General features: G+C 45.8%; 1 protein-coding gene across 3 annotated transcripts; it reads left to right on the top strand.

Moving 5' to 3' along the window:
• Positions 1-65: 65 nt before the first annotated feature.
• Positions 66-23,942, top strand: LOC121307289. Of its 3 annotated transcripts, none has more exons than XM_041239475.1 (17): positions 66-256; positions 5,870-6,006; positions 7,572-7,710; positions 8,445-8,518; positions 9,132-9,250; positions 9,405-9,492; positions 10,045-10,193; positions 10,706-10,790; positions 11,100-11,221; positions 12,097-12,246; positions 12,862-15,758; positions 15,819-17,866; positions 18,480-18,658; positions 19,631-19,854; positions 21,010-21,332; positions 22,323-22,431; positions 22,832-23,942. In XM_041239475.1, the coding sequence occupies exons 1-17, from the start codon at positions 187-189 to the stop codon at positions 22,966-22,968; spliced, it is 7,050 nt and encodes a 2,349-aa protein (XP_041095409.1). In that variant the 5' UTR covers positions 66-186; the 3' UTR covers positions 22,969-23,942. The 3 variants fall into 3 exon arrangements, with proteins under 3 accessions (XP_041095409.1, XP_041095410.1, XP_041095408.1); XM_041239476.1 differs by adding an exon at positions 3,493-3,524 and having other exon boundaries at positions 12,862-17,866; positions 22,832-23,940; XM_041239474.1 differs by having other exon boundaries at positions 12,862-17,866; positions 22,832-23,941.
• Positions 23,943-26,885: the final 2,943 nt, after the last annotated feature.

The following is a 26,885-nucleotide window of genomic DNA, read 5'->3' as shown; positions in this document are numbered from 1 at the left end:
GAGGATTTCCAATCACACATCTCTGCTTAGGATTATTTACAACCAAAAAAAAAAAAAAAAAAAAAAAAAAAAAAACAGACAAAGATACACTGGCAGGTGGAGCTATAGATAGATAGATAGATAGATAGATAGATAGTCAGGTAGGGGAAAGATTGCTTGGATGAATGTGTTGCCGGGGTTTTGAAGATGCTCTGCACCGCGGCGGTAATGTCCTATTTTAACCCAGAGAGAACGCTCGCTGCCCCGCAAGAAAACGGTAAGAGACCCGGAGATGGAGGGAGGGATGGAGGGATGGAGGGATGGATGGAGGGATGGGGGGACGGGAGGAGGGGCTCCCGTGGTGGTTAAAATGTTTTCAATGTTTTTGAAATGCATTTATGTAATTTAATACTGTTTGCCTAATATCGTTCGATACAAAGTCGTTTATTTTATTGTCAGTATCGTGTAGTGATACTTTATTAAAAGCACAAGTTATTTTATTAAAAGCACACTTTTAATAATATAACCATGGCAATATCCACTAGGTTTAAATTATCCAAATTATATAACCTTGTTCTCTGAAAATGACAAAGATACCCGAGCGATACGTGGACAATGTGACCAAAAAAAATAAATACAAAAATAAAATAAAACTACCCATTCATTTTGCGATTCTGCCTAATTTGATATATGATTCTACATGATAAAACAGAAATAAATGCATTATAAAATATGCATTGTGTTATTAAATACGCCACGCAACAAAGCAACAACAATATGGATAACAGACACACAAACACATTGAAGGGTTACATTGTAATTTTAAATATTATATCCCATTGTAATTTTAAATATTATATCAAAATGTAATTTTAAATATTATAGCCTACAATGATCTACAGGCAGCCTTCTACCAAAATATTGCGAAATATGCTAACGAGAAATATTTCTGTGTTTACTAGTAAGGATGGCACTGTCAGATTTTAATATGCAGGCCCTTTTGTTGTCAGTATGGCTTTGAATTGATATGAATTCGTATTATTTACTGTGATTTTTTAAAAATTAACATCGGTAAAATACAAATATCAATTAAATGTATTTTTTTTTGGGGGGGGGGTTGTGATCCCTTTTAAAATCCCATCGTCCTGCGAGAAGCGCGCTCCTGCTTTTTAACTGGTCATGCTGGGCTGAGAGACTGGTCATGCTGGTTTAAGATCGGGCTGGGTGTGCACCGCAAAGTTTAAAATTCAACCATCACAAAGAAGGTACTCGGTTCATTGAAATGCAGGCTTCCGTCGCTGTTGAAATCGCTTGTAGTTTGTTTAAATATGTTAAGTGAAAAAAAAAAAAAAACGGAATATTTTATTCCCAAAAAATTAAAATAAATAAACAGCCCGGTAGATATTAGGAACTAAGACGCTCATTTATGATTAGAAGATATCTATCTATCTGTCTATACATTCACGTCTATCTATCTATCTATCTATCTACTATCTATCTATCTATCTATCTATATATATCTATCTTATCTATCTATCTATCTATATTCTATCTATCTATCTATATATCTATCTATCTATCTATCTATCTATCTATCTATCTATCTATCTATCTATCTATCTATCTATCTATATATATATATATACATATCTATCTATACATTCTTAGATATACTGTCTAAGTTTAGATATAATCTATACTAAGATATAGAATCTATTATGATATATTAGATAGATCGATTATATACTATGATAGATTTAGTCTTATCTAGACATGGATATCTATCTGAGATAGATCGATAGTACTAGATATCATATTTATCTATCTATCTATCTATCTATCTATCTATCTATCTATATCTATCTATCTATCTATCTATCTATCTATCTATCTATCTATATATCTATCTATCTATCTATCTATCTATCTATCTATATATAATCTATCTATCTATCTATCTATCTATCTATATATATATCTATCTGTCTATAATCTATCTATCTATCTATCTATCTATATATATTTTACTTGTGTATATATCTATCTATCTCTCTATCTCTCTATCTATCTATCTATCTATCTATCTGTCTATATCTATCTATCTATCTATCTGTCTATATTCGATCTATCTATCTATCTATCTATATTCTATCTATCTATCTATCTATCTATCTGTCTATCTATCATCGCTGATATAAAGAACCAAGGTCTAGGACCAGAGTCCGAATCAGAGTCTGGTTCGTGTTTTATTCTCGACCCATTTCGCTGTTCTTTCATCATTTCTATACTGTATGAATACATTTTTGCCTTGTGGGAAGGTGCAGTATAAGTCAATCAATCAATCAATCAATCCATCAATTTTATATAGCGCCTTTCATAGTGGAGCACCATCATAAAGTGCTTTACAAGATGCAGCGACAACAAGAAAATCCATAATACTTCAAATACAGAGAAATGCATCATACATGAGATACTGTACAAACAATGCATAACACATTAAATACAGTGGAAAGAGCAGAATACAGGATAGCAGTAGAATACATGAAATAGTGCATTAAATACAGTGGAAAGAGCAGAATACAGGATAGCAGCATAATACATGAAATAGTGCATTAAATACAGTGGAAAGAGCAGAATACAGGATAGCAGCAGAATACATGAAATAGTGCATTAAATACAGTGGAAAGAGCAGAATACAGGATAGCAGCAGAATACATGAAATAGTGCATTAAATACAGTGGAAAGAGCAGAATACAGGATAGCAGCAGAATACATGAAATAGTGCATTAAATACAGTGGAAAGAGCAGAATACAGGATAGCAGCAGAATACATGAAATAGTGCAATAAATACAGTGGAAAGAGCAGAATACATGAACTAGCAGTAGCAACATTTCTAAAGGGGAAACAAAACCGAGTGTATTATATTCAGCATTTACTGATTTTCAGGGAAGCCTTTAAACGTCGAGGAAGATTTTGTTGTATTTTGAATGTGACAGCGCTATCCTCTCATTAGTTTAATATTCTTTAATTATGTTAGAAATGATCATAATTACTGCCTAAAACCGAAAAAATTCAAGTTGCCTTTTTCATTTTTAAAGTATGAAATTTGATGAGTGCACTTTTTGATTCTGAGTTAAAAGTGTAATTTTGAATCACTGACTGCTCAAAAGTGGATTCGTTGAATTGGGGAAGGATATTAGCGTGGCGCGCTGTGGCCCGTTAGGCAAAGCACTGTGCACTGACCCCTGTGCAGCACTGATTTGTGTCCCCACCTCCCAGCTTGTCCTGTTCTCATTGACGCTTTGACACAAACATGATCTGTGTTACTTCCAGGGAATATCTTCAGATCTCAGCTCAAAGCGATGCTGTTTTTTTTTTTTTTTTTTTTTTTTTTTCTGAAGGACTAGTTTTTAAAACCAGGTTGTCTCTTTAAAGTTTCAAACACAAGGTCTGTATTCTGCCTGTATTAGCTTCAGGTGAAGCATTTCTAACCCCCCTTTCTCTTTTCACAGATGGTTTACCCCTTAGACTGAATCATATTGAGGTATATTGTTAAAAATGCCCCCCTCCCCTTGTAACCCACGTGGTTTCTCCCCCCCCAAATAAACCACACACACCCACTCCCTAAACCTAGTTGGTTTATCCCACAAAGCATGCCTGAACTAGGTTATATTTATAACCCCAAAAATTCAATTCAATTCCCCCTTTCTTCCACCTAAATGGTTTGTTCTGGTTTGGTGTTTTAGATTATAGGTTACCTCCCCTTTTACCTAATATGGTTTATCCCAAATGCTGAATTCACTACCCCTTTTCTCTGACCTAAATGGTTTCTTCCAGACCTATTTTAGGTTATACGTTCACCTTCCCCCCAATTTCGCCTATTATGGTTTCTCCCAAATACGATATCTTCTGAATAGATCACCCTTTCTCTGACCTTAATGGTTTCTTCCAGACCTATTTCAATCCCAGCATTCCTATCGTCTTTTCTCTTTCTGGTGCAGTTCTGGTTCTGTCCCTCTCTCTCTCCCTGTCACCGACCTCTCCCTCACTCTCCCTCTCTTCCACCCCCCCTCTGTCCCTTATTCTCTATCCCTCCTTCAAAAGAGAGGCCTGTCTGTATTAGGGCTGGACCCTAACGGCATTTTCAATTAACGATTACAGATGAAAAATAACCCTGTTAATCCTGATTATTTTAAACCATAATAATAATAATCTTTATTTTTATATAGCGCCTTTCATAGCGGACCTCCATCACAAAGCGCTTTACAAGAGACTAGGGTGTGTGAGCCATGCATCAGCTGCAGAGTCGCTTCCAACAGCGTCTCACCCCAAAGACAGAGCACAAGGAGGTTCAGTGACTCGCTCAGGGTCTCTCACACACACACAGTGAGTCAGGGGCTGCTGCAGAGTCTCTTCCAATAGGACCTCGTTTGTTTGGCGTCTCGTCCGAAGGACGGAGCACAAGGAGGTTCAGTGACTCGCTCAGGGTCTCTCACACACACACAGTGAGTCAGGGGCTGCTGCAGAGTCTCTTCCAATAGGACCTCGTTTGTTTGGCGTCTCGTCCGAAGGACGGAGCACAAGGAGGTTCAGTGACTCGCTCAGGGTCTCTCACACACACACAGTGAGTTGTAGAGCTGCTGTAGAGTCACTTATTGATCCCAGAATCTCATCAAGCAGCTTCTTGAAGGATCCCAGGGTGTCAGCTTCAACATTACTGGGGAGTTGATTCCAGACCCTCACGATTCTCTGTGTACAAAAGTGCCTCCTATTTTCTGTTCTGAATGCCCCTTTTTCTAAACTCCATTTGTAACCCCTGGTCCTTGTTTCTTTTTTCAGGTCGAAAAAGTCCCTTGGGTCGACACTGTCAATACCTTTTAGAATTCTGAATGCTTTGAAAGTCTTCTTTGTTCAAGACTGAACAGATTCAATTCTTTTAGCCTGTCTGCATATGACATGCCCTTTAAACCCGGAATAATTCTGGTCGCTCTTCTTTGCACTCTTTCTAGAGCAGCCATATCCTTTTTGTAGCGAGGTGACCAGAACTGAACACAATATTCAAGATGAGGTCTTACTAATGCATTGAACACAAACTCTCAGAGCGTCAAGAAAAGTCTGTTGTCAAGGTTACGACTGCACCCGTGCCATTCCGTAATGTTGGCGAATGTCTTTCCGTTTTAGAGTGATATTATAATTGGCATATAAAGGAAAGGTTGTTGTTTTGACTTGCGATTCCTGCTTATTTATATCACTTTCCTTACTGGCGGATATTCTAAAAAACGTTGTTTCAGATGCTCTTTCCAGAATTTCGGTTTTCTAACAGAACAGAAATGGCACTCTCGCTGTTTAACTAATGTGCAACAAAAGGTAGAAAGACTGAAACTTAAAAAGGATGTAACAAAACCTCAAACAAATATAGGATTTACAAAAATAACGCGTTTCACCAAAATGTGTGGGTCTTTTCTAGAGGGGGATAAGAGGCCACATTCCTATGAGGTAAGGTTCGCTATATTTTAAAAAAATAAATAATTAGGTCATAGAGCAAAATAATAAGGTATTTAACGCCAACTCTCGTCTCAGATTGCCCAGATATAATGCTCCTCCCTCTGTGTGTCCACAGTCTGTCTCCCTCTCAGAGATCTCTATATTAATAAATGTTTATATAATATAATCAATGGGGTTACCCCCTCTGCCTCCTCACAGGGGGGGGGGGAGGGGGGTGTGGTCCCCCCCTCCCTCCCTCTCTCTCTCTCTCTCTCTCTCTCTCTCTCTCTCTCCTCTCTTCTCTCTGCAGTGAACATTTCGGTATGTGTTTGAGTTGTACTGTATTATCTCTAGCACCCCCCCCCCCCCCCCCCCCCCCCCCCCCCCCCCTTTCTCTCTTCTCAGATGGTGTGGTCCAGTCCCGGGCCCCGCCCTTGTCTCCTCCCCCCTATGTTGTGGTTCTGATCTCGTGTTCCGGAGTCTTCTCATTCGTCCTTCTGCTGCTGGCCTGTATGTGCTGCAAGAGAGGAGGCGGCTTTAATGTAAATATATAGTGTGTGTGTGTGTGTGTGTGTGTGTGTGTGTGTGCGTCTCTCTTCTGATAATCCTGTGTGTGCGTCTGTGTGTGTGTGTGTGTGTGTGTCTCTCTCTGATAATCCTGTGTGTGCGTCTGTCTCTCTTCTGATAATCCTGTGTGTGTGTGTGTCTCTCCTCTGATAATCCTGTGTGTGTGTGTCTCTCCTCTGATAATCCTGTGTGTGTGTCTCTCCTCTGATAATCCTGTGTGTGTGTCTCTCCTCTGATAATCCTGTGTGTGTGTCTCTCCTCTGATAATCCTGTGTGTGTGTGTCTCTCCTCTGATAATCCTGTGTGTGTGTGTCTCTCCTCTGATAATCCTGTGTGTGTGTCTCTCCTCTGATAATCCTGTGTGTGTGTCTCTCCTCTGATAATCCTGTGTGTGTGTGTCTCTCCTCTGATAATCCCATGTGTGTGTGTGCGTCTCTCCTCTGATAATCCTGTGTGTGTGTCTCTCCTCTGATAATCCTGTGTGTGTGTCTCTCCTCTGATAATCCTGTGTGTGTGTCTCTCCTCTGATAATCCTGTGTGTGTGTCTCTCCTCAGATAATCCTGTGTGTGTGTCTCTCCTCTGATAATCCTGTGTGTGTGTCTCTCCTCTGATAATCCTGTGTGTGTGTCTCTCCTCTGATAATCCTGTGTGTGTGTCTCTCCTCTGATAATCCTGTGTGTGTGTCTCTCCTCTGATAATCCTGTGTGTGTGTGTCTCTCCTCTGATAATCCTGTGTGTGTGTCTCTCCTCTGATAATCCTGTGTGTGTGTCTCTCCTCTGATAATCCTGTGTGTGTGTCTCTCCTCTGATAATCCTGTGTGTGTGTCTCTCCTCTGATAATCCTGTGTGTGTGTCTCTCCTCTGATAATCCTGTGTGTGTGTCTCTCCTCTGATAATCCTGTGTGTGTGTCTCTCCTCTGATAATCCTGTGTGTGTGTCTCTCCTCTGATAATCCTTTGTGTGTGTCTCTCCTCTGATAATCCTGTGTGTGTGTCTCTCCTCTGATAATCCCATGTGTGTGTGTGTCTCTCCTCTGATAATCCTGTGTGTGTGTGTCTCTCCTCTGATAATCCTGTGTGTGTGTGTCTCTCCTCTGATAATCCTTTGTGTGTGTCTCTCCTCTGATAATCCTGTGTGTGTGTCTCTCCTCTGATAATCCTTTGTGTGTGTCTCTCCTCTGATAATCCTGTGTGTGTGTGTCTCTCCTCTGATAATCCTATGTGTGTGTGTGTCTCTCCTCTGATAATCCTGTGTGTGTGTCTCTCCTCTGATAATCCTGTGTGTGTGTCTCTCCTCTGATAATCCTGTGTGTGTGTCTCTCCTCTGATAATCCTGTGTGTGTGTCTCTCCTCTGATAATCCTGTGTGTGTGTCTCTCCTCTGATAATCCCATGTGTGTGTGTGTCTCTCCTCTGATAATCCTGTGTGTGTGTCTCTCCTCTGATAATCCTGTGTGTGTGTCTCTCCTCTGATAATCCTGTGTGTGTGTGCGTCTCTCCTCTGATAATCCTGTGTGTGCGTCTCTCCTCCCTCACTCCAGGAGTTTGACAACACTGAGGGAGAGGAGTGTTCTGAGGGAGAGGGCAGCCCTGCTGCAGAGGACAGCAGCTCCTCCCAGTCTCTCCCAGAGGTCTACATCCTTCCACTGAGCCAGGTCAAGCATCCCTCCGCCCAGAAAGGTAATCGTCTAACGATAATTACAATCACAGCAGCATTGTGTGCTGAAACCGAAATCACAATTACAATGCTACTTCAATTAGTGTCACCTTCTCTGCCATTCCATTATTAAGAAGCAGCAGAACGGTTAAACTAACCAATAGGAGAGCAGCGTTCTAGCTCCTTCGTCCTCATTGGTTATCCATGAATGTCCCTGAAATATCTTCTTTTTTTTAAATCCAATTTTTTACCCTGGTTTGTCTCCCTGATTTGGTATGCCCAATTATTATCTGTACTCTCGGCTCACCGCTCGCAAAGCCCCCCCACCCGCCGACGGGGAGCGGAGGCTGGCGCACGCGTCCCCCGAAACGTGCTCCTGCCCATTCATCATTTTTCACACTGCAGAACCACAGGCGCCTATCGGCCACAGGGGGGCGCTGCCGCGCGGTGAGCCGGCCTAAACCCTCCCTACCCTTAGCATCACCTAGAATTTTAGGATTGAGACATATCAATAAAAAAATCTATATGAACATATTTTTGATATTTTATTTTCCAGCATGCAATCAAAGAAAATCACATAATCACATCACAGAAAGTCTACTTAACAGAAATGCAGTATTTCGTGTCAGCTTTAGAAAAGTCACGTTTTTTTCAAAATCTTCGTCAGTTTTTCGTGCAATTCGATATGCTAACGCGGCGTGATTCAGCAGCGCCTCTTCTGTAACGAGAGCGCTGTGTTTGTGTGTCTCCTGTTCAGATGGGTCCCTGCAAGGATTCACTCGTCAGAAGCTGAGCTACCTGCAGGAGTTTGGGGATGGCTGGTTTGGGAAGGTAAGGGGGCTGGAGATGGATAGCACTGAAGTGTTAGACCAGGTACAGCGTTGCCATGCAGGTTGTTTCACTGTTAACCTTGCAATGACAACATGACAGCAGATATAGATTGGTTTATTTTCCTGCAGGATGGCAACAGTACAGTACATCTCAGTATTGTGTTTCTCTATGTGGTCACAGTCCGAGACCTGAGCTTTGGAGCAACACCCCTTTACGATTACGAACACCAAACCTCCGAACTGACCGCTCTACCCATCAAAGCAGTTCTTGTTTTCAAGCTGAAAGAGGCTGAATGAAGGAGCAAGCTGCATGCATGCATGCATCTGCTTTAAAACCAAGCTCTAAGTTAACCCAGCTTTTCCTGGGCGTTCGTATCTGTTTTTGCGACAGTGACAATTTCAAAGGTAGCTTAAATGAAGCCTGTTTCCATTTATAGTCCCGTTTCAAAGGCTTTAGAGTCATAACAATATTTCTCCTATTCTGAATGGAAGTACTGCTTTAAAACTCTGAAGGACCTCTGTCTCCCCCCTCCCTCTCTCTCTCTCTCTCTCTCTCTCTCTCTCTCTCTCTCTCTGTCCCTCCCTGCCTCACTCCTCTCTTCCCTCCTCTCCAGGTGATCTTGTCGGAGATGTTTTCCGAGCCCAGCCCAGCCCAGGCTGTGGTGAAGGAGCTCAGAGTGAGCGCTGGCCCGCTGGAGCAGAGGAAGTTCCTGACCGAGGCCCAGCCCTACCGGTGAGTGCCAGCACTCTCACTGCTGGCACTAAGACCCCAAAGAGCCCCTTTAATCAAACGCATGATCCTGTAGGGTGAATCTAGACTTTTGGCCACAGCTGTATGTCTCTCTAGCGTGAACCTGAACCAGCGTTGTGTCTCTCCTTCTTCCCAGAAACCTCCAGCACCCCAACATCCTGCAATGTCTGGGCTTGTGCAATGAGACCCTCCCCTTCCTGCTGGTCATGGAATTCTGTCAGCTGGTGAGTGACGCTGTTAGGAGAACTGGGAGCGATGCTCATCTCCCCCAGTATAGGAACACGCCATCTAATGGATTCATTTTTAAATTATGTATCACCTCGCCTCTCTTGTGATCTCAATAGAACCCATTTCTCTCTTTTTTTTCCCCACTGTCCTTAATGAACCACCATATAAGAAAGGCCACTGGAATAACGGCTGCATATCTTCTGCACTTCCTCTGTATTCTGAAGTCATTCATTTTCATCTATTAATTCATGTGGATATCATGCCATATTCCTTTGTAACAAAATGAGGTTGATCACAAGTATAAGGCAGGCATTGGAATTCGTTATGAATTTGCAGCCATAAAATGTTATCTGAAGTAACTTCTAAATCATACTTAGTGGACAGGGCAGGGATAAAACAGATATATAAAAAAACATTTTATTTGCAAGTTTTATTTGAAGCGCGTGTCAGCCACAGCTTGCATCCCACTTGGACAGTATAGCGATGGTGTTGTGTGCTGGGCGGTGTTGGACAGACACAGGTCTGACGTTGTCCTCTCGTCCTCGCAGGGTGATTTGAAGCGCTATCTCCGAGCGCAGAGGTGCTCCGACGGCATGACCCCTGATCTTTTGACCTGTGACCTGGCGACCTTACAGCGCATGGCCTTCGAAATTACATCAGGGCTTTTACACCTGCACCAGAGCAACTACCTTCACAGGTACTGTCTGAACACCTTGACCAGAGCAGCGACAAACACACAGCTACTGTACTTCTAAAAGGTATTGACAGTGTCGACCCAAGGGACTTTTTCTGCCTGAAAAAAGAAACAAGGACCAGGGGTCACAAATGGAGATTAGACAAAGGGGCATTCAGAACAGAAAATAGGAGGCGCTTTTTCACACAGAGAATCGTGAGGGTCTGGAATCAACTCCCCAGTAATGTTGTTGAAGCTGACACCCTGGGATCCTTCAAGAAGCTGCTTGATGAGATTCTGGGATCAATAAGCTACTAACAACCAAACGAGCAAGATGGGCCGAATGGCCTCCTCTCGTTTGTAAACTTTCTTATGTTCTTATGTTCTTATGTCTGTCTGTCTGTCTGTACACTGCCTTAAATTTACATTCATAGCCTTTCGGTCTCTTCCTAGTCCCCCTTCCCTTATCTCCCTCTCTCTCTCTCTCTCTCTCTCTCTCTCTCTCTCTCCTCTCTTTCTCTCTCTATCTCTTTCAGTGACCTCGCCCTCCGAAACTGTCTACTGACCTCTGACCTCACAGTCCGCATCGGAGATTATGGGCTGTCACACAATCACTACAAGGTACTGTCTCTCTGTCTGTCTTTCTGTCTCTCTGTCTGTCCTTCTGCATATACTTGAGTTTTCTTCCACTTTTCCCCCCAAAGTTTGAGCATTTAAAAAAATATATAACTGCCTAAGGCTGGTCCATGCTGTATTACATAGGGGTGTGCTGTCTGCTGGTCCATGCTGTGTTACATAGGGGTGTGCTGTCTGCTGGTCCATGCTATTTTACACTGTGTGCGTGTGCTCTCTGCTGGTCCATGCTGTATTACACTGTATGGGTGTGCTGTGCTGGTCCATGCTGTATCATGTCAATGCTTGTCTTTCCAGGAGGATTACTACCTGACCCCTGACAAGCTCTGGGTTCCTCTGCGCTGGGTGGCCCCAGAGCTGCTGGACGAGATCCACGGGAATCTGCTGGTCATCGATCAGAGCAAAGAGAGCAACGTGTGGTGAGTGAGCCGCGGAGTTAACCCCTCTGTTAACTCCCCTGGGGACAGGGGACCACATGCATACAGCACTCTCTATAGGATCCCAATACTCACACTAACACTGCTGGATATTTATCTGGTTGCAAACGTGACCATGTTCACATTGACCTTTCTTCTGTTCTTACTTTGGTTCATAGGTGTGCTGTTCCCATCTGTGAGGTTCTCCTGCATATTATGTTCTCTATATGAAATAATCCACTTCTTGTCTATATAATACACAACCTGTCATTGCTTATTTGCAATATAATGTGATCAAAAGTTTTGCATTACCCTACAGAACGAACCAATAGCGCTTCAATAGCGTCGATTGAAATCTTCTGAATAATGTTACTTTAACATATTTCATGATAAATTATCCTGTGTACTTAACAAACACGAATTGAAAAAATATCGTTATTTTTATATAGCGCCTTTCACAGTGGACCCCCATCACAAAGCGCTTTACAGAGGCAGGCTGTGGACTGCGCGTTATATGCGGAGTCACTTACAATAGGACCTTGATTTAGCATCTCATCTCGCAGAGACGGAGCACAAGGAGGTGAAGAGACTCGCTCAGGGTCACACAGTGGCAGGGGTGGGAATTGAACCAGTGACGTTCTGGACTTTGACAACTGGACCGCACTGCCTCCATATAGACCCAGTTAGAACGTCTTTGTCTCAGTGTGAGCGCTACACTGTCAGTGAAACGATTAGTGGAGCTGCTGTTAACAGGTCCCAATGTGGGGGGGGGGGGGGGGGGGGGGGCAACTTATAATACAGCGCCTCTATATTGCACCTGAGGTTCTCTGTGTAACACACCCCCAGGAGCAGTACGGCAGCTGTTTGTATGATTCCAGGTCTCTCGGGGTGACGATCTGGGAGCTGTTTGAATTCGGAGAGCAGCCACACAGGCACTTTTCAGACGAGGAGGTCCTAACATTTGTCATAAAAGAGAGGCAGATGAAACTAGCCAAGCCCAGGCTCAAACTGGCCCATTCAGACTGCTGGTGAGTAGACAATCCCTCTCTCCTGTCCCTCGGCTAAATACGAGCGCTGTCCACACCACAGGTCTTCATGGGTCCACACAGACCCGAGGACTCCAGACCCCTACCTGGACGGGTTTCAGGTTGAGAATTATTCTGCAGAATTCGGGTCGGGTTTGTTTAATGATTGGTGACATCTTACAGAAAAGCTGGATTTTTTTTGATAATATATCTGTTTTTTACTGTTGGTTAACCACTGCTTTTACTCCTGTCCCTCACTCATTTTCTCCTCATCCCTTACATCTCCCCTCTCTCTCTCTCTCTCTCTCTTTCTATCCCTCCCCTATCTCTCCATCCCCCTTCCTACATCCCTTTCCCCTCTCTCTCTGTCCCTCCCCCTCTCTATTCACCCCCTCCCTACTTCCCTAACCTCCTCCTGTCTCCCCTTCCATCCTCATCCCTTCCTCTCTCCCTTTTCTCTCTCCCACATCCCCTCCCCTTACACTCTCATTTCCACCCTGTACAACCTCTTTCTCTTCGCCTTCCCCCCCACCTCCCTTCTCTCCTCATTCCCTTCCCCCTCCTCTCTCTATCTTATCCCCTTTACCCCCTCCCTCTGTCCCCTTTACTTTCTCTCAGGTACGAGGTGATGCAGTCCTGCTGGCTGCCCGCCTCGCAGCGCCCCCCGGTGGAAAAAATCCACCTCCTCCTCTCCTCCCTCATAGCAGCAGAGAGAGGGATGGGAGCGGTGGAGGAGAGTGACGAGAGCTTCGAGCGGCGCTGGGATTGCCTCCGAGCCGAGCCTCTGAACCGCCCGCAGCAGGACAACAAACTCGCCTTGAACCCTGCCTCCTTCCCCTTGCTGGAACCCGTGCGGAGCAACACCAGCGGGCAGACGTCCGTCACCATCGACTTAGACGACATCCTGACAGTCACTGAGACCAGCAAGGGGTTAAATTTCGAGTACCTCTGGGAGCAAGCCCGCCGGGGGCGGGGCCACCTCCCTAAGCCTCTCCCATTTTCACACCCGCTCCCCATCGCAAACCCCGCCCACCACAGTCAGATGAGCAACAGAGCTCACAGCCGCCACAGCTTAGACACACCCACTGTGGTGCCTGTCATCAGCGCCCGAAGCCCGTCATTGGCCAGCGAGTACTACATCCGGCTGGAAGAACACTCCCCAAACCCCAACTCCCCACCCCCCTCGCACCCTAACGGACTGTCTATAGCCCCGCCTCTTCCAGAAAAGAGCCATTTTATTAAGCTGCAGACTGTCCCGTACGAGCCACTAAGGGGTCATTTTCCTGCTCAGTCCCCACCTCACAGCGGACCGCCCTTGCCTCCCCTCTTCCCGCCCCCTTCTTACCCTCAGTCTACCGATTCGCTGAATGCCAGGACGTTACCTCCTTCAGGCCCTGCTGAACAAGAAAGAAACGTTACAGCGACAACAAACAGCGACCTGGAACTGACAGAACTGAAGACCACAAACAAAGACCTTGGGCAGAAAATGACTGAATCTGCAAAAATACTGACCAGGAAGGCTGTCCCAGTTGAAATAATGACCAACAATGCAATAGAAATACTGCCCTTACGGACTGGGTCAGTTAATATAACCCCAAGAGACTATGCAATGGTCAATATAACTCCTGTCAACCAGTCTCTCTTACAAACCGAGCCTAAGCCAAGTGGACTGGTTGAGGTAATGCCCAATGAAATGCCTTCAGAGAAAAGTGGGTGTTTGCCTCCCAGTTTGCCCAAAAAGGGGCGTTTGCTTGACGGTTCTGAGCCTAAAAGTGGGCGTTTCCCGGTCCACTCTCCGCCCAAAATGGGTGCTGATCTTTCACAGACCCTTCCTTCTAAATCACTCACAGAAGTAAAAGAGGTTGTAGTCTCAGAGTTATATTTGCATTCCAGACCCCTCCCGCCCCCACCCACAAACCAGCCATTACTCCCTCAATCGAAGACCGGATTGGTCAGGCAGGAAGAACGCAGAAAAGGCTCGGAACCGAACTTGCCTTCTGACTGGTCAGCCAGTGGCAGCGTTCCGGAAGTCTATGACAACAAAAGTTCTACGGAAGTTTGGAAGAATTTCAGAAACAGACCTCCGTCCTTCACCGGTTCTGCTGGTCCGAGCGGCTCCTCCGAATACACAGACCCCTTAATGGGGGCGTCCGTCTCGAACTTTGACCTCTTGGCTTTCCAGCGGCAACGCAGGCCTCACGCCGTCCCTCCCTCTCCCTCTCTCTCCCCTTCTCTCCCTCCTTCTTCCTTCGCTCGCACTTCTCCCTCACTTCCTGTGCCTCCCTCCGCCCGTCCTCTACCTCCTCCTCTCTCCCCTTCCCTTCCTCCTCCTCTCTCCTCGCCTCCCCAGCTTCCTCCCGCCTACCAAGGTAAAATTTCACCTACAACTAATGAGGCCCCTTTAAGAGAGACAGCAACGCACGACAACGAAGACCAGAACATCAGTGAAGTAACAGCTGCCCTGGATATTGCATCTTGCCATTCTCACCTTACAGGAACTCCCAGTTATCCTATAAGTATAAAGCCCAACAAGCCTGCATTGACTGAAATAGTGACTCCAGAACAAACAACGCCCTCCCAGTCACTAATTGATGAAGTAACACCTAAAAGCTCAGTTCTAATGTCTCTGTTTACCGAAGCGACTACCACAGATCCTTTACTGAAAGAAAAATGGACCCCTGGTTCAGCACTGGAGGATATAGCATGCAATATCATGTCCACAGACTCTGTTTTGTCCAACACGACTTTTTTGACAGACTTGACGTCCGGCGAGTCTGACTGGATGGACATAATGTCCAACAAGACGTTTCTGACCGGCATACCGTCCAACGACGTTCCGACCGACAAGCCTGAAAGGACAGCAGTTGGGTCTAGAGGTTTGACAGGCATTCAGTCTCATTGTCCAGCGGGGGGTGTCCACAAGGACTTGCCATCAAGCACCCAAATAAAGTCTATAAGATCAACAGTTTTAACGTCCGCAGACACTAAACTAGATTTGGGAATTATCACTAAACAGGGTTTTGTGAACAAGATGAGTCTCTGCAGCCCAGTTCTGACCAACCCTGAGCCCACATCCTATACAGAAACAACAACAGTCACTGTGCTGAAAGAAATAACATCTGAAGACTTTGCAGAGTTTACAAATCTAACCTCCTCAAAACCGCTTGCGAACGCAGTGAACCTCAAAACAACGCAGCACAATTCTGTAACCGAACCCAGGGAGCTGGCAGACACGAAACACTGCGTTCACACAGATACAGGTTTGAAAGACGCTGTTCCAGAGGAGATCACAGCCTCTCGATCACACAGTCCAGGCTGGGACAGACCTGTCTGGACAGAGGCAAGGTGTCGAGGATCTGTGGAAATAGTCATAACACGGGCAGAACGACGAGAATATGTCTTGTCTGAAGTCACTCAGAAAGCATCTGTCATTGCAACAGACGATACACTGACAGGTGTAGCATCAAGTGATTTAGAACTGCCAGCTGTCAAATCAAAAGACTGTGCATTGACAGGTGTTAATCCCAGCGAAGGTGTATTGACAGGCGTTGAACCGAAAGACTGTGCATTGACAGGTGAAGAGCACCAGTATTCTCTCTCTCTGACTTCCTGCGATTCCACACTGGCAGAAATTCTTCCCAGTACCCTTTTATTGACTGAGGACTCAGCCCACACCCCTGCCTTGGCAAAATCACCACAGACAGACACTGCACCAATAGAGGCCAAGGACTCCGTAGAGGTACAGACTGGAATCACTACTGGAACAAAACAAACCCTGGAGCTGGAAATATCCGAGGAAACCGAGTCCGGCAATGCTTCTTCGACAGAACTCTCCCTCCCACTTGCGGATCTGCCCCCCTCACAGATTTTGCCGTCAAACTGGCCTGAAACAGAGCCTGCAGACTCGACTTACATAGCATCAAGCCACCGGCCCGTCGCAGAATCTCTCGGGTTGAAAGCGACCCAGTCAGAGCAGTCGTTAACAAAATCCCTTAACCCGTCTTTGACCGACTCCGCGTTCCCCAGTTTGTCTCCCTCCCAGTCCCTCCTGTTTTTGGACATTACCCCTTCAGACCAGTCCCTCTCCTTCCCAACCCCCACCGACTCTGGATTCTCCCCGCTCTCCTCCTCCCTGGACTGCCTGACCCCTGCAGACCCCCCAGAGGGGATTGAGGGCTTTCGGATGCTGGGAGCCGACACCCCCCATCGGGACTCCGCATATTTCTCGGACGGAGAGAGCGAGACGGAAAGGGTGAGGAGTGGAGGGGTGTGGGGGCAGCCACAGCAGAGAGCGAGGAATGTGCCGGATGATTTCAGCCACTTAACAGAGTTGAAATACTTTAAGATGGGAGATCTCTATCTTCCAAGTCAGCCTAGGAGACTGGAAGGGATACTGGAGAACTTTGAGAGCGAGGAACTTGAGAAACAAGATTTCCAGGACTTTGAGAACGAAGAAAGCAAAGATCTGCTTCAGAACTTCCAGAACAGACACCAGGAACCGAAAGCGCTTGGGAACTTCAAGAACACTGTAATCGAGAACTATGGTGATACTCATGCAAGGCAGATAGTGCCAGACAGGGTCTGCAATTCAAACAAGTTAGAGACTGTAGATGAGGGGCTGCTGAATCGAGAGTCGAAGAATCTTGTAGATCCTGCTCGGAACGTGCATGAGAACTTCGAGAACAAGGGTTCTAAGTTCTGTGAGGACATGATCCCAGAGGAAAATGAAAACACCTCAGTGGTCAACTTTGTCACCAAAAGTCCCGATCCAAAAATGGATATCAGGGATTCTAGAGTGTTGGACATCCGAGGTTCTAGAGTCTTGGACAGTAGAGGTTCTAGACTACTGGAAGGTTACGGACAAAAACGACTTGAAGATGTTGAGCCATCTAGAGATGTTAGGAACATGGATGCTGCATTCCAAGATAGAACAGATTCCAGACAGGACTCGGATATAAGACTACCAGAACACAGATTGCTCCAGAACTGCAGCAGTGGGTATTCTAACAATAGCACCAATTCTGAAACTTCAGAAGGGGCTAAATACCTAGAACACAGCCCCCTCTGGAACTTTGAGAGCAAAAGTCTAGAAATCAGCTTATTTCAGAATGTTGGTGAAAGTGAAATGAAGGATCCTCAAGATCAGAGCTTACTCGAAAGCAGAGATCCAGAACGAGATTCACTCGAGAACTTTGAAAACCTGGAGATTTTGTGTCTGGAGCAGAATTCTCTTGAAAACTTAGAAATGATCTCTGGGACGAGAGATCCTGAATTCAATGACAGCGATTCCAGTGGCTCGGAGATTAGGGGTCTGGAACAGAACTTGTTTGACGGCTCTGAGAAATCACACACGAAAGAAACGGCACTCTTTGAGAAAGGGGGTCATAATGCCCTCCAAATCTCCAGAGATCCAGAACACGAGAGCAGAAACATTGAAGAGAACCGACCTGAAAATACTCAGAACTTACAAACGTGTGAGTCCACCATTCGGAACACAAAGACCACGGAGGAAAGTTCACCGCCAAGCTCTGAGCTGACGGGAGTGGACGGCAAGAGAGGCCGGCCAGTATCAGACCAGGGGTCATTGTCCAAAAAACAGGCCAAGAATGGACTAATGATGCAGGTGAGTCAGTTATCACAGTTCATCACTGTATCTTTGCACAGTATTTTTGCAGTATGTTTTTAAAATATGCTTTACCAGACCTCTCTGTGCTTTACAATGCTTCCCTGTGCTTTACCAGACCTCTCTGTGCTTTACAATGCTTCCCTATGCTTTACCAGACCTCTCTGTGCTTTACAATGCTTCCCTATGCTTTACCACACCTCTCTGTGCTTTACAATGCTTCCCTATGCTTTACCAGACCTCTCTGTGCTTTACAATGCTTCCCTATGCTTTACCAGACCTCTCTGTGCTTTACAATGCTTCCCTATGTTTTACCAGACCTCTCTGTGCTTTACAATGCTTCCCTATGCTTTACCAGACCTCTCTGTGCTTTACAATGCTTCCCTATGCTTTACCAGACCTCTCTGTGCTTTTCTTTGGGGAACCTCTAATAAGAGGTGCTTAATCATTGAAATGTTTGTCTACATGTTTCTGTGTATATTGCTTTCTAGCTGTCTGTCTCCATCTGTCTGTTTAGCTGTCTACCAGGCTGTATGTCTGTCTGTCTATTTATATCTCTATCCACATGTCTTTCTCTCTGCCTCTTGGGTTGTTGTTTGGACCCTGGTGTCAGGTGTGCGAGGAAAGGCTTCAGTTCTCGCTGAGAGAGAATGTGAACCGCAACGTCCTGTTGGGTAGATGCGTGACAGAGAGGGTTGAACTGCGACCCTGGGGTCATCCAGGCTCAGTGCCCGCCCTGCCAGCCAAGGAGAGGGCGAGCGAGAAGGAGGGAGAGCTGCACGCCAGCCTGAGGTAAGAGCTCACAAGATTATTCCAGGGCTCAGCAGTGAATCAAATGGTTCCCTGAGTGTCTACTCTGGAAAAAGCATGCCGTTTGATGTGCAGGGGGGAGTCGCACAGTCAGGGGAGCGCAGGGGTCCCCGAGGGTCTCCCCTGGTAAAGACACGGCCGCGTTGTGTGCAGGGGGGAGTCGCACAGTCAGGGGAGCGCAGGGGTCCCCGAGGGTCTCCCCTGTTGAAGGCACGGCTGCGTTGTGTGCAGGGTGAGTCACACAGTCAGGGGAGCGCAGGGGTCCCCGAGGGTCTCCCCTGGTAAAGGCACGGCCGCGTGGTGTGCAGGGGGGAGTCGCACAGTCAGGGGAGCGCAGGGGTCCCCGAGGGTCTCCCCTGTTGAAGGCACGGCTGCGTTGTGTGCAGGGTGAGTCACACAGTCAGGGGAGCGCAGGGGTCCCTGAGGGTCTCCCCTGGTAAAGGCATGGCTGTGTTGTGTGCAGGGGGGGAGTCGTACAGTCAGGGGAGCGCAGGGGTCCCCGAGGGTCTCCCCTGTTGAAGGCACAGCTGCGTTGTGTGCAGGGGGGAGTCGTACAGTCAGGGGAGCGCAGGGGTCCCCGAGGGTCTCCCCTGTTGAAGGCACGGCCACGTGGTGTGCAGGGGGGAGTCGCACAGTCAGGGGAGCGCAGGGGTCCCCGAGGGTCTCCCCTGGTAAAAGCATGGCTGCGTTGTGTGCAGGGGGGAGTCGTACAGTCAGGGGAGCGCAGGGGTCCCCGAGGGTCTCCCCTGTTGAAGGCACGGCCACGTGGTGTGCAGGGTGAGTCACACAGTCAGGGGAGAGAAGGTTCCTTGGCTCATCAACGCTGCTTAGTAGAGTGTAAGTCATAGACAAACCTTTCGGCTGGCGTCTTCTTAAGTGCATTTAGAGAATTGGGTTCGTATAGCTTTGTTAGCCTTTATCACTGGAGCTTTTTTTCAACTCTTGTTTTGTCAGAAGTCAGAGTAGTGATTGGTTCGAACCCACAACCAATGATGTTGCAGAAGAAGACCATAGAGCAAGCCGTGGTGACGAGACAGAGAGAGCACCTGAAGCGAAGGAGGCATGGACGTTGAAGGAACCACCAGCTGATGACACCACCAATGGGCCGCCGAAGCTCCTGATTGGCCCAGACCCTGAGGCCACGCCTTCTCAACCCCAGCACATCCAATCCATGAAAGGTAAGAGCTTGTGAGAGGAGCTTGTATTTACAAAGCCAGCCCTCTGACTGGTACCACCTTCTAAACGGTTCCAGATTGCAACTTCATGTATTCAGTCACTGTTTAGTTTCTGGATGATAAAGATCTGACAATCTGACACTTGCCTTTATACAGTAGTCTCCCCTTATAGGAACACCTCCTAAGAGAACACTGGTTCAAATCTCGCTGAGTTTCCAGTCTTGGCTGGGAGGGGCTCACAGATCTAGTGCTGGATGGATCCAATGCTTTTCAAGGGCCCACTGTTTTCCCTTTCATTATTTACACATCTCGCGATTGCAGCTTTTGCCTCACTGTTTGTATTATGTGGGTTTTTAATGTTGAACTACAGTGCCACTTTCCAGAGTATGTATTGCAGAATTCAGGGACTCTTTCAAGGCTTGTGGCCAAGTGCCCCGCCCCTGTGTGGATTTTGTGTCATGTGTTGCGTGTGGTGTGTTAGTGTTGGTGTGTAGATATTGGTGCACGGGATATAAATGGGTCTGTGTAGACAATATATAGTTGTATCTAGGCACAGGGGTTGCATTTAAAGTATCTAATAGTATGTGAGCACGGGGAGAGCACAAATTAGTTCTACGTGCTGGGATTCAAGTGAATAATTCATTAGTAATTGAATCCCGGCACAGCTGTATATATATATAGATGCACGTTTCACTCACTCGAGGTTGGGTGAGTGGAGAACGGGAGAGAGAAGGAGAGCAGAACAAAGTAAAATGAAGTGAAAGAATAATTAATAACATTTGCTGTTTTGGGCTGGAAGGACCAGCGCTGTGCTTGTTCGTTTTGACAGACCGTGTTTGTTTAAGTCTTAGTCCGTTTTGTTTGTCTGTTTATTTTGGCCTCAAGTGCCGTGTGCTGTTTTTGTTCAACCTTTTATTTTCTGTGTGTTAATAAAACGCTGAGCGCAGCCACTGCGTCTCAGTTTCCCCTGCCAGGACTGCCTGTCTGTGTACTCCTCTCTGGCCTGATGTCGCCCCTACAGCCAGCCTGTTCACAGGGCCGTACCTACATTAACACAGACATGAGGAGCAGAACAAAAGTGCAGCGCTAACCAGGGAAAAAGACACAGTTCAATCTGCGATGCCTTTCAAACAACTTCCTTCCTGTCTCCCTGTCTAGCGAAGCTGGCCCGTCTCTCGCTCTCCCTCCCCCCGCTCACCCTCGACCTCTCCCTCACCACCGGCCCCAAGTCCTTGTGGGAGAGGGAGCAGGACGAGGGGCCTGGGTGCGGGGCGGGAAGTGACCCGGAGGACGAGGAGGAGGGCGAGGGGGCGGGGCGTGTGATCGTCGTTACGGAGACGGAGACGGACAGGCGCCACAGTCTGCGCAGCCTGTTGAAGTCTCCTCACTCGCTCGAGGAGCACGCCGAGAGGGAGCGGGAGAGGGAGAGGAGACGCAACGTGTCATTCTTCGATGATGTCACCGTCTATCTCTTCGACCAGGTAAGGCCAGGCTGCTAAGTCTTTGATTGTTGTATTGATCCCTTGCTTAATTACTTATTTTGATATCCGTTAATGTTTGCATCTATGTAAAGTGCTTTGGGGCGACTTATCGTGAAAGGCGATGTATAAATCATATTGGTTGATTGATTGATTATTTACATGCACTGCAACAATGGAAATAAAACTCCTATTGAAATATCCTGGCCTGAATATAATGAGAGTCAATGCACAGTTAAGAAAAGGGTACTAATTAAAATGAAACTACTGCATATCAGCAGCATACAGTACTGTATTCGTATCATCTTCGTGTTTGGGGTTAGGGTCAGAGTTAGGGTGGGCTAGTTGATGAAACACAGAGGAATGAAGGTGCCCACTTGAAGACCCCAGAGATGTACCCTACTTAGCTCAGTCCAGACGGTTGTCATGCTGATGCGCTGGGGAGACCGCACTGGGTTGATCCCCGGAGCCAGCATCGCAGCCGTTGTGTGTGCCGATGCGCTGGGGAAGCAAAATGAGCCGATCCCTGGAGCCAGCACTACATTTCAGGCATCAAACACCAGACAGGAGGAAATCTACATCATCAAATGGAGATGCAGACGGATCAGATTAGATCTCATCTTGGCGAGAGGCGAGTTCAGATCAGCATGAAGTTTTAACATCAGCTCTCATGCAATGGAAATCTGGATGTTTGGCTGGCTGTAGATGGTAATAAACTGAAACGGCAAAGCAATGCAACTTTAGATTAATGAAGAACATAGTGTGTAGTTTGAGTTTGATCACAGTAAATAATAAAAACAAATTTGTGCATGCAAAATGCTTTTGGCTAGATTACCTTAACAAGGAACCAATCCCTCATTAAAGTTTTATTTTTAGTAAAACAGTGTGCCCCTGCAGTCTACCGTTGCACACCAGGGGGCACTGTACTCTGGTGCTAAAAAGGTGAGAGACCGCAATTCACTGATTAGCTCTTCTCTTGCACCGCCCCCACAGGAAATCCCCACCAATGAGCTCAGTTCTAGCTCTGCCCCGACAAGCCCCTCCCCTTCCTATGACGCAACAGGAGAGTCGGGCTCCAGCGCCTTCCTGGATGATGGATTGGGTGAGTCCTGTGACATCATCGGTCAGTTGTGTAAGAGGTCTTGTACAGGTGAAGGGTTGATAGCAGTAAGGGAGCTGGGCTTTACCAGAAGCAAAGTGTTTATATAGAGTAAGAACGATCTGATTAAGAACATTGTCCAAACCTGAAAATTATGTTGAAAGGTGGGCATGCAGCAGCCCCTGATCCACAAGCAGAGGAGAGCTTGAAGCATGTGTGGGAGCTCCTGTAAATCAAGGGCAGTACGTGAGGTCTAGAAACAAAACTGATATTCCTTAATGATAAGATCTGGTACCTTTCTCTTTACAAATTTAGTATATGCTTTACAAAACGCGCGCGACTCTTTTGATCCCCCAGAACCTGGTGTATACCTCATTCCTGCAATTCTGTCTTTCCCCTGCAGGTGGCGGCAGCCTGCAGTGGGAGGATGAGTTCCCAGTGACCGAGAAGGCGGAGCCTGATCTGATCACAGCATCCCGCTTCACTGTCATCCCAGCTGAGGACCCCCCAGCTTCGAACAGGACAGGGCAACTGAACTGAACCAGCCTCGGCCTGCAGGTCAACCAGGAGCTGGTTCCTCCTCCAGATTGTGGTTCTCCAGGCTGGTCTCAAATTCTTTCAGAGATTGTAAAGCAGTGTTGCCCCTCCGTCCGCACTCCCAACCTGTTCTTCACACGCGTGTCAATTTTAAAACACTTGGTACAAAACTAGGGGCAAGAACCGATTGCAAGTCACTTAACCTCAGTGTCTTTTGGGATCTTACTGGCTGCAAGGCATGTCAGTCAATAGGGGAAAGCCGCTGATTGGTTACTGACTGCAAAGGAGGCCCTGAAGGGGCGGGGACAATTTCACCCTCCCTCTTACCAAGGAAGTGCGACTCCAAAAGCAAGGCCTACAAACAGAGATTCCTTTAACCCAGCCCAGCCCCAGACTCTGTTTAATTGAACAGGAGAAGCCCGTACTGTGTTGCTTACAGTCATTCTAAACGTGCGTCCTGCTGCCACAATGCTGAGAATCTATATTCATCCTTTTGCTTGAAATCTACCTTTCAGCTTGCCTGGAGAATCCTAAAGGCCAACTGACCAGCCTTCCTGGTCCATTCGCATCATGACCTTTCAGTTAGCCCCACCCACTCTAGATATAACTAGACCAGGGACAGGCAACCTTGTCTCTTCCAATCCATTCTACTTCAGACAGAATAGGGAAGACACCGCGCTGTACGTGTTTGAAGAGACGCCAAGAGATTCAAGGTACCAAGCATATTGATTCACGCATCCCAAAACTTGAACAGAGTGTATATTTTTTGGGGGGGTGGGGTGGATGAGGGATTGAAAATAAAAATGTCTTACACTTTGTCAATGGGTTTTGATCGCCTTGTGTTCAGGCTAATCAGAATCCAATAATAATAATAATAAATAATAATAATAATAATAATCTGAAATTATGTTTTGATTCTTCTCATAAAAATGTGTGTCTACTGTTAGCGAAAACCTGTATTGTTTTAAAGAAATGTTGAACATTGAACAAAAAAAAAAACATTTGGAAAAATGAAATAAAACGTAATCTCTTATATTGAACTGTCTCTCTGTGTCGTACATAACCTACAGAAATAAGATTGACATTCCTGTTTGTTTACATTATCCAACGGTTGGCCAGTCTGGTGAATAAATGCAAAATGCTTAGAAACCAGACTGTACCCAAAATTCAATGTTCTAAGAGAGAGGGCTACATATTCGTTTTTTTTTACCCATTGTATTTTGAGTTAGAACAGCCATACTGCGCTCTGTGGGTTGCAAATAACCGTTTCGACCAGAAGGGGTCGCTCATCCCCGGAGGTCTGGAGCTGTCATAGTTTCCCCTGAACTCTATGGAACATGCGAAGGACTGTGACGCGCAAATATTTTGACCCGCCCACCTGGATCTTGCCATTAACCCTTAGCGGTCCATTTATTCAGCGCTTGTCAGGCGTGGAACCAACACCAGACGAGCAAGATGGGCCGAATGGCCTCCTCTCGTTTTGTGACGTTTGTTCTAAACCCCGTTTTCTCTTCTCCCGATTGGCCTACAGCGTCTGGCGATCGTTAACCCTCAAGCTGCCGAAGCCGACCAGAAGTACTTCTCAAACGTGGCCACATCTCCGTTTGAGAGAATGAGAAAGAACTGCTTTGTCTTAGATTCAGCACCCCTGAAGCTTTCAATCTGCATAGTTTTATATATTATACAGCAACACCAAACACGATTCAGACAGCACCCCTGAGCTTCAATCTGCATAGTTTTATATATTATACAGCAACACCAAACACGATTCAGACACCCCCCTGAGCTTCAATCTGCATAGTTTTATATATTATACAGCAACACCAAACACGATTCAGACACCCCCCTGAGCTTCAATCTGCATAGTTTTATATATTATACAGCAACACCAAACACGATTCAGACAGCCCCCCTGAGCTTCAATCTGCATAGTTTTATATATTATACAGCAACACCAAACACGATTCAGACACCCCCCTGAGCTTCAATCTGCATAGTTTTATATATTATACAGCAACACCAAACACGATTCAGACACCCCCCTGAGCTTCAATCTGCATAGTTTTATATATTATACAGCAACACCAAACACGATTCAGACAGCACCCCTGAGCTTCAATCTGCATAGTTTTATATATTATACAGCAACACCAAACACGATTCAGACACCCCCCCTGAGCTTCAATCTGCATAGTTTTATATATTATACAGCAACACCAAACACGATTCAGACACCCCCCTGAGCTTCAATCTGCATAGTTTTATATATTATACAGCAACACCAAACACGATTCAGACACCCCCCTGAGCTTCAATCTGCATAGTTTTATATATTATACAGCAACACCAAACACGATTCAGACACCCCCCTGAGCTTCAATCTGCATAGTTTTATATATTATACAGCAACACCAAACACGATTCAGACACCCCCCTGAGCTTCAATCTGCATAGTTTTATATATTATACAGCAACACCAAACACGATTCAGACAGCCCCCTGAGCTTCAATCTGCATAGTTTTATATATTATACAGCAACACCAAACACGATTCAGACACCCCCCTGAGCTTCAATCTGCATAGTTTTATATATTATACAGCAACACCAAACACGATTCAGACACCCCCCTGAGCTTCAATCTGCATAGTTTTATATATTATACAGCAACACCAAACACGATTCAGACAGCCCCCCTGAGCTTCAATCTGCATAGTTTTATATATTATACAGCAACACCAAACACGATTCAGACAGCCCCCTGAGCTTCAATCTGCATAGTTTTATATATTATACAGCAACACCAAACACGATTCAGACACCCCCCTGAGCTTCAATCTGCATAGTTTTATATATTATACAGCAACACCAAACACGATTCAGACACCCCCCTGAGCTTCAATCTGCATAGTTTTATATATTATACAGCAACACCAAACACGATTCAGACACCCCCCCTGAGCTTCAATCTGCATAGTTTTATATATTATACAGCAACACCAAACACGATTCAGACACCCCCCCTGAGCTTCAATCTGCATAGTTTTATATATTATACAGCAACACCAAACACGATTCAGACACCCCCCTGAGCTTCAATCTGCATAGTTTTATATATTATACAGCAACACCAAACACGATTCAGACACCCCCCTGAGCTTCAATCTGCATAGTTTTATATATTATACAGCAACACCAAACACGATTCAGACACCCCCCTGAGCTTCAATCTGCATAGTTTTATATATTATACAGCAACACCAAACACGATTCAGACAGCCCCCTGAGCTTCAATCTGCATAGTTTTATATATTATACAGCAACACCAAACACGATTCAGACACCCCCCTGAGCTTCAATCTGCATAGTTTTATATATTATACAGCAACACCAAACACGATTCAGACACCCCCCTGAGCTTCAATCTGCATAGTTTTATATATTATACAGCAACACCAAACACGATTCAGACACCCCCCTGAGCTTCAATCTGCATAGTTTTATATATTATACAGCAACACCAAACACGATTCAGACACCCCCCTGAGCTTCAATCTGCATAGTTTTATATATTATACAGCAACACCAAACACGATTCAGACACCCCCCTGAGCTTCAATCTGCATAGTTTTATATATTATACAGCAACACCAAACACGATTCAGACACCCCCCTGAGCTTCAATCTGCATAGTTTTATATATTATACAGCAACACCAAACACGATTCAGACAGCCCCCCTGAGCTTCAATCTGCATAGTTTTATATATTATACAGCAACACCAAACACGATTCAGACAGCCCCCCTGAGCTTCAATCTGCATAGTTTTATATATTATACAGCAACACCAAACACGATTCAGACAGCCCCCCTGAGCTTCAATCTGCATAGTTTTATATATTATACAGCAACACCAAACAC

Source organism: Polyodon spathula, chromosome 54 (assembly GCF_017654505.1).
Source record: "Polyodon spathula isolate WHYD16114869_AA chromosome 54, ASM1765450v1, whole genome shotgun sequence".
Lineage (NCBI taxonomy): Eukaryota > Metazoa > Chordata > Actinopteri > Acipenseriformes > Polyodontidae > Polyodon > Polyodon spathula.
The sequence above is the reverse complement of the archived record's forward strand: the minus strand, read 5'-3'. Positions and strand labels throughout refer to the sequence as shown.